The 8,864-nt window shown below is 45.2% G+C and overlaps 1 protein-coding gene across 1 annotated transcript in view; it reads left to right on the forward strand.

The window, feature by feature from the left end:
• LOC115201743 (vesicle transport protein SFT2A) overlaps window positions 1-8,030 on the forward strand; it is a 42,996-nt gene extending 34,966 nt beyond the window's left edge. Inside the window, exon 8 of the mRNA XM_029765610.1 lies at window positions 6,642-8,030. Coding sequence (XP_029621470.1) covers window positions 6,642-6,681 — 40 coding nt within the window. The 3' untranslated portion in view covers window positions 6,682-8,030. The remainder of the gene's footprint in view (window positions 1-6,641) is intronic.
• The last annotated feature ends 834 nt before the right edge of the window (window positions 8,031-8,864 follow it).

Here is an 8,864-nt window from a genome sequence, read left to right on the forward strand (position 1 = left end):
AGTCTAGCTAACTTAACCTAATGAGTCTAGCTAACTTAACCTAATGAGTCTAGCTAACTTAACCTAAAGAGTCTAGCTAACTTAACCTAAAGAGTTTAGCTAACTTAACCTAAAGAGTCTAGCTAACTTAACCTAAAGAGTCTAGCTAACTTAACCTAAAGAGTCTAGCTAACTTAACCTAAAGAGTCTAGCTAACTTAACCTAAAGAGTCTAGCTAACTTAACCTAAAGAGTCTAGCTAACTTAACCTAAAGAGTCTAGCTAACTTAACCTAAAGAGTCTAGCTAACTTAACCTAAAGAGTCTAGCTAACTTAACCTAGTGAGTCTAGCTAACTTCACCTTATCTGGTGTGATTTGTGGAACCCAGTGCCTTAACTGCCACCACCATGTACCCTATGGGCTAGGCCATGTACCCTATGGGCTAGGCCATGTACCCTATGGGCTAGGCCATGTACCCTATGGGCTAGGCCATGTACCCTATGGGCTAGGCCATGTACCCTATGGGCTAGGCCATGTACCCTATGGGCTAGGCCATGTACCCTATGGGCTAGGCCATGTACCCTATGCTATGGGCTAGGCCATGTACCCTATGCTATGGGCTAGGCCATGTACCCTATGCAGACCTGCCCGTTTTACTCAGCGCTTCAGACTTGTTTACATAAGACAACGCTCAGCCGATGTTATGTTGAAATAATGTTTGGCCCTAAGCCCTTAATGGAGTGGCCACTTGCTGATGTGTTTGATTAGTGTCATTCACTCTAGTCCGCCACTTTTTGGGGGGGCAAAATTAGAATTATGATGATCAGAGAGCACTTGTATCCCAACTGCAACTTGTCAATATTCCAAAATCCATTTCATTTTGTGTCCTCCCTGCGACCTGAGTAGTAACATAATCCCCGATGAAACACTGCCAGACACACACACACACACACACACACAGGTAATAGTTAGAAAGTTGTAAACAACTAAACGACACTGAACCCTCCCTTAACCCGGACGACGTTGGACCAATTGTGCACCGCCCTATGAGACCTCCCGGTGACGTCTGGTTATGATACAGCCTGGGAACGAACCCTGGTCTGTAGTGACTCCTCAAGCATTGCGATGCAGTGCCACAGACCACTGCCGCCACTAGGGAGGCCTTGCTGCTAGCATTTCTTAATGTACAGTCAGTTTCTAAACCCAGAGCTGCAGTTTGGGGTCAGATAACCGTTAGACGCAACGACGTGTTTCTGCTCATGACCTTTAGCGAGCCGACGTCGCCATGACGTCGCCTACAAGTGTGATCGGGGATTTCTATTGGAGAAGCAGTTTTTAGCCTATCTTCATAATGTGGCCGAAATAAGGAAGTGCAGTCGCCCTTTTATGGAATAATGACAATCTCAGAGACACACACTGATTTTTATCTTTGAGAGCCAGACAACCGTCCCACAGTCCCGTGTGGCTCAGTTGGTAGAGCATGGTGTTTGCAACGCCAGGGTTGTGGGTTCGATTCCCACGGGGGACCAATACGGAGAAGAAAAAAAAATAACAATGTATGAAATGTATGCTTTTACTACTGTAAGTCGCTCTGGATAAGAGCGTCTGCTAAATGACTAAAATGTAAATGTGAGAGCAGCAGTCGGCCATCTACAAATGGCAAAGTGCCAACTGAACTAAGTACACACACACACACACACACTGGTCCCTGAATGAAAACATGTTTTTATTCACTTCTAAACACCCCGCTGCTTGGTTCCACCATATGTTGCTAATCCTCTCTAGGTTGCGTCCCAAATGGAAGTCTATTCTCTACATCTTGCACTACTTTAGACCAGAGCCCCATATGGGCCTCCCTTAAGGGCCCTGGTCAAAAGTAGTGCACTATATAGGGAATAGGGTGCCATTTCGAACACAACCCTAAGCCCTAACCCCACGGAGCTCATCAGACAGAGCCATGCAAATGGAAGCTCACCCACCCTGCCCTGTTTCAGCTGTTGGTTTAATGTTCTCACCCACCACCCTGCCCTGTTTCAGCTGTTGGTTTAATGTTCTCACCCACCACCCTGCCCTGTTTCAGCTGTTGGTTTAATGTTCTCACCCACCCTGCCCTGTTTCAGCTGTTGGTTTAATGTTCTCACCCACCACCCTGCCCTGTTTCAGCTGTTGGTTTAATGTTCTCACCCACCACCCTGCCCTGTTTCAGCTGTTGGTTTAATGTTCTCACCCACCACCCTGCCCTGTTTCAGCTGTTGGTTTAATGTTCTCACCCACCACCCTGCCCTGTTTCAGCTGTTGGTTTAATGTTCTCACCCACCCTGCCCTGTTTCAGCTGTTAGTTTAATGTTCTCACCCACCACCCTGCCCTGTTTCAGCTGTTAGTTTAATGTTCTCACCCACCACCCTGCCCTGTTTCAGCTGTTGGTTTAATGTTCTCACCCACCCTGCCCTGTTTCAGCTGTTGGTTTAATGTTCTCACCCACCCTGCCCTGTTTCAGCTGTTGGTTTAATGTTCTCACCCACCCTGCCCTGTTTCAGCTGTTGGTTTAATGTTCTCACCCACCACCCTGCCCTGTTTCAGCTGTTGGTTTAATGTTCTCACCCACCCTGCCCTGCTCCAAATCAAATGTTATTGCTCACGTGCGCCGAATATAACAGGTGTAGACCTTACCGTGAAATGCTTACTTACAAGCCCTTAACCAACAATGCAGTTCAAGAAAGAGTTTGAAAAAATATTTAATAAATAAACAAAACAAAAAAATATATATCAAAAAATGACATAACAATAACAAGGCTATATACAGGGGGTACTGCATAAATAATAAACAGCGAGCAGTGTTAAAAACAAAATGGGGTCAATGTAAATAGTCAAGGTGGCCAGCTATTGGTTTGTTCTCACCCACCCACCCTTCCCTGCTCCAGGCTTCCAGTTTTTGAAAACTTGCTAATATGTCGTTTTGTTGTTGTTGTGTAGTATTCATATTATTATCAGTGATAACCTCTGATTGACCCCCTGCAAGTTGGCTTTTGGGGGATTTTAGTGGTGATTTCTGTCTTGGAATCCCTCTCTCTGAAGATCAGGGAGGATTAAACACATACAATCTCAGCCCCCCCCCCCATCGTCAGCCCTTAAAGGCATGGCTTGTTCAGCCCAGCTGTGACTGAGTCAGAGATTTCTCTCCCTTTAGTGTGAGGTTTGGGTGAGGGGTCGTCGTCGGGGCTATAAAACGCTCCCCGCGTCGTCGTCGGGGCTATAAAACGCTCCTCGCGTCGTCGTCGGGGCTATAAAACGCTCTTCACGTTGTCGTCGGGGCTATAAAACACTCCTCGCGTCGTCGTCGGGGCTATAAAACGCTCCTCGCGTCGTCGTCGGGGCTATAAAACGCTCCTCACGTCGTCGTCGGGGCTATAAAACGCTCCTCGCGTCGTCGTCGGGGCTATAAAACGCTCCTCACGTCGTCGTCGGGGCTATAAAACGCTCCCCGCGTCGTCGTCGGGGCTATAATACGCTCCTCACGTCGTCGTCGTCGGGGCTATAAAACGCTCCTCGCGTCGGAGCTATAAAACGCTCCTCGCGTTGTCGTCGGGGCTGTAAAATGCTCCTCACGTCGGGGCTATAAAACGCTCCTCAAAGCTGATTTACCTAACTCAGTAGAGACCAGAGGAGTTTCCAGAGTTATCCGTCCCTGAGACCGGGTGTGGTAACTCCTATGTCTAAAGTTGAGTAACGATGTTAGGCACAGTGGCGCTATTTTATAAAAGGGCTTTATAAATGAAAACATAGCAATGCATCAACCTATGTGACATCACACAGGCACCGACCGACTTTCTGGTAGAGAATGCGGTGATGACATCACAGAGGCGCCGACCGACTTCCTGGTAGAGAATGCGGTGATGACATCACACAGGCACCGACCGACTTTCTGGTAGAGAATGCGGTGATGACATCACAGAGGCGCCGACCGACTTCCTGGTAGAGAATGCGGTGATGACATCACAGAGGCGCCGACCGACTTCCTGGTAGAGAATGCGGTGATGACATCACACAGGCACCGACCGACTTTCTGGTAGAGAATGCGGTGATGACATCACACAGGCACCGACCGACTTTCTGGTAGAGAATGCAGTGATGACATCACAGAGGCACCGACCGACTTTCTGGTAGAGAATGCGGTGATGACATCACAGAGGCGCCGACCGACTTTCTGGTAGAGAATGCGGTGATGACATCACAGAGGCGCCGACCGACTTCCTGGTAGAGAATGCGGTGATGACATCACAGAGGCGCCGACCGACTTCCTGGTAGAGAATGCGGTGATGACATCACACAGGCGCCGACCGACTTTCTGGTAGAGAATGCGGTGATGACATCACAGAGGCGCCGACCGACTTTCTGGTAGAGAATGCGGTGATGACATCACAGAGGCGCCGACCGACTTTCTGGTAGAGAATGCGGTGATGACATCACAGAGGCGCCGACCGACTTTCTGGTAGAGAATGCGGTGATGACATCACAGAGGCGCCGACCGACTTTCTGGTAGAGAATGCGGTGATGAGTACTAAAATTGTCGCCCGTAATAAAGCGCAGTGCGCTAATGATCAACTGCATCTAACGTAATGAAGTGGCAGCTGCGTTCATATAGATGATGTCGCCATAGTCTAGGACCGATAGGAACGTTGACTGAAAGATCTGCTTTCTACTATTTTAGTGAGCCTTGACCTATTTCTATAGAAGAAAAAAATGTTAATCTCAACTTCTTAATTAACTCAACTGTGTGTTTTTTTTAAAAGATGACTTTCCATCTATCCAGATGCCCAGATATTTGTAAGCAGGGACAAGCAGGGACAAGCTCAATATGGACGCCATCCAAAGTACATATGAATGAATGTGAAGTCGAATGTAAATCCGTTTTCATTTCAGAAAGATTTTATTATTGATTTGGCCCTCTATTGTTTTCCTTTTGTTATCACGCGGCCTGAGTAATATTTAAATGATGAAATGATTATAGTTTCCCTTTGAGCATAACGTTTAACCGGTTGAGTCCGTAAACAACATAGACAGCCAGGGTTAACCCACTTCCTCCCTATAGTATGGAGCCGTTTCCCTTTCAATAACATAAAACGTGCGTTATTTATCTTATTTAACCAAGAAAAATGGTTATTTACAATGATTTAACCCTGAATCCTACAGTACTACCTCCCCTCTCCAGTCACTATGGTCCGTCACGCTAACTTTGGTGTTGATCTGTGTTGGTCACCATCATCATCATCATCACTCCCCCAGACTACTGTAGACCGGGCTGATGACGTCACTCCAGGCTATTCCTTTAATGTGTTTTACTCTGTTGATGCTCTCCCCATGTCCCCCGGTGGAACCCGCTGCTCTCCCCATGTCCCCCGGTGGAACCCGCTGCTCTCCCCATGTCCCCCGGTGGAACCCGCTGCTCTCCCCATGTCCCCCGGTGGAACCCGCTGCTCTCCCCATGTCCCCCGGTGGAACCCGCTGCATCTTCTCTTTCTATATATGACAGCTCCAGGAACTATGGTTGTGTCCTAAACGGCACCCTCTTCCCTAATATATATATATATATATATATATATATATATATATATATATATATATATATATATATATATATATATATATATATATATATATATATATATATATATATATATATATATATATATAGTGCACTACTTTTGACCAAGGCCCATAGGGTATCCCAAAAGGCTCTGGTCAAAGTTAGTGCGCTTTATAGGGAAAAGGTGCATCTCAAAGGGCACCCTAATCTGGAGTATCCTAGAATAGACTTGCACTGGAGTGTCATCCATTTCAGTCAATTATCATTTATTTACGTGGTGTGTTTTAGGAAACCGGTTGTTAAAACAGCAGTCTGTTGCCTCCAGTGTAGAGCCAATAAGGATAGAGGAAAGATTGGTGTGTGTGTGTGTGTGTGTGTGTGTGTGTGTGTGTGTGTGTGTGTGTGTGTGTGTGTGTGTGTGAAGGAGGGGAGCTCACTGCAAGTCAGAGAAGCAGGAGAGTCACCCGTCTTTTCCACCAACCCACTCGTTCTCTCTCGCTCTCGCTCTCTCTCGCCCTCTTTTAAACCTTTACTGGTTCAGCTTCACAGCTCCTTCAGTAGGTGTTGAAGGTGGCAGGCAAGGAAAGTCTGCCTAGCAACACATGGATAGGCGTAGAGTGAGCGGTTGACAGAGAGAATGAGGCAGAGAGAATTTGAGATGGAAGAGTGACCTTGTTTTGCTGTTACTGTGGTGACGCATCATTCCAATATCTGGAAGGGGGAGGGGCATCACTAAGCATGTGCTGATTTCCCGCCAAAACGTAATTAAATATGCGTGAGCCACACCTATAACAATACTAAAATGCAATCACAATACTGTAAAGTACATTTCTGGTGATTTACTATAATTGTTATCAAGAAAGGGTCAAATGTCTGTGGTGGGTACCAAAAAAAATATTTAAAATACTAGACAGAATGAGAAAGAAATCAGTGTTATTCACAATTGCTTTCATCATTCTTGTTTTTTTTGTTCTTCTACTTTTCAGATAAATATAGCCTACTGGATTGTTCATGCCAACATCCTTCATGATAAAGTCTTTTGTCTCCTAACACTTCTGTTTTCCCTTCCTTCTCCAGGGACGCTGTGATGAAGGTCTTCACCAGCTGTCTGAGTTAAGAGAACAGACGTGGGTTCAAACACTATTTGAAATCAGTTCAGCTGGGCTTGATTGAGCATGCCTGGCGTGATGGAACCAATAGAAAATTGCAAAACCGCAAACCTCACCCATCTAACACTCCAGGAAAGCTAGAGCAATTTGTCTAGTTATTTGAAAGATTTTGAATTGTATTGAAACCCAGGTCTAATATTCCAGACTGTCCACTTTTTCATGTGAAGACTAGAATGCAGAGTGGATATATGTAAAATATTTTGTTTTTGGAAATGTTTTTCCTTTTTTTTTAATTTTCTAATATATATATATATATTTTCATTGCTCTTTCATACTATGAATCATTAATATTTCCAATAATTGTATAACAGTTATCTGAAACTAAAGTGTATTCATATTATGCTTACCAGGGTTGCGGTCAATTCATTTTAAATTGAATTCAGGAAGTTGACTAAAATTCTAATTCTATTGTTCTCATTGAGAAGCATTGACGAGATGTCCGTTTACTTCCTGAGTTGAGTTGAAATGGAAATGACCCTGCTTGATGCTTGTCTGCAAAATCTCATATTTTTGTTTGTTACATTCAAATCCTTTCTGCTGTTTTTAAATGCTTCCTGTGAAAGTGAGAGGTGAAATTAAAATATCCATGAAGACAGGGTTGGGCTCAATTAGAATTGAAGGCAGTCCATTCCAGAAGTGATGTAAATTTCAAATAACTCTCGTAATAAATTGCTTTTACGTTTCAGTTAGTGGCAAAGTCATTCAAATAGATTACATTTTTTTTCAATTATTGAATTGGAATTTTTAGTTTTTCTGCTTTAAATTTGAATTGACACCAACCCTGCTAAAATATAAAATTTCCTATCTTGTTCTTTCAGAGCAGGTTAAAGCCTATAGACATTTACAATATGATGCCTGTAAATCTGAAAATTTCAACTCAATGCCTTAATTTTTTCTGCTTTTGGATTTTGTGTAATGAAAATCAGACTTGCTGAGACTTTACAAGAATGGGAAGACTATTTTTGATGAATGACAACTGTTTTCATTTTATTTTAAAACTGCGCTCCTTTCAGTAAACTAATTTAGTTCACCCTCAAATGTTGGTGGCTTGCTTAGCCTTTTCTAGGAGCAGAGGTGTGTGTGTGTGTGTGTGTGTGTGATTTCCTAAAATGCAGAAGCAGACATCTGTCTGTGCGTGCGTGTGTGCACGTGCGAGCATGCTTATGTAAGGGATTCCTTAAAACATAATTGAATCTCCTTACCCCATGTGTCTAAGTGCAGTGATGTGTAAGTCATGTGGCTGATAAGTCACATTGAGTTATGTTACTAAATGCTTAATAAACTATAGTACCCCACTGAGCCCTGCCTGGGGAGACAGACACCACATTAAACCCAGATCCCTGCCTGGGGAGACAGACAGACAGACACCACATTAAACCCAGAGCTCTGCCTGGGGAGACAGACAGACACCACATTAAACCCAGATCCCTGCCTGGGGGAGACAGACAGACAGACATCACATTAAACCCAGATCCCTGCCTGGGGGAGACAGACAGACACCACATTAAACCCAGATCCCTGCCTGGGGGAGACAGACAGACACCACATTAAACCCAGATCCCTGCCTGGGGAGACAGACAGACAGACAGACACCACATTAAACCCAGAGCCCTGCCTGGGGAGACAGACAGACACCACATTAAACCCAGATCCCTGCCTGGGGGAGACAGACAGACAGACAGACATCACATTAAACCCAGATCCCTGCCTGGGGGAGACAGACAGACAGACATCACATTAAACCCAGATCCCTGCCTGGGGGAGACAGACAGACAGACATCACATTAAACCCAGATCCCTGCCTGGGGCGACAGACAGACACCACATTAAACCCAGATCCCTGCCTGGGGGAGACAGACAGACAGACATCACATTAAACCCAGATCCCTGCCTGGGGCGACAGACAGACAGACACCACATTAAACCCAGATCCCTGCCTGGGGGAGACAGACAGACAGACATCACATTAAACCCAGATCCCTGCCTGGGGAGACAGACAGACAGACATCACATTAAACCCAGATCCCTGCCTGGGGGAGACAGACAGACAGACATCACATTAAACCCAGATCCCTGCCTGGGGAGACAGACAGACAGACATCACATTAAACCCAGATCCCTGCCTGGGGGA

This window comes from Salmo trutta, chromosome 10, assembly GCF_901001165.1.
Source record: "Salmo trutta chromosome 10, fSalTru1.1, whole genome shotgun sequence".
Taxonomy (NCBI): domain Eukaryota; kingdom Metazoa; phylum Chordata; class Actinopteri; order Salmoniformes; family Salmonidae; genus Salmo; species Salmo trutta.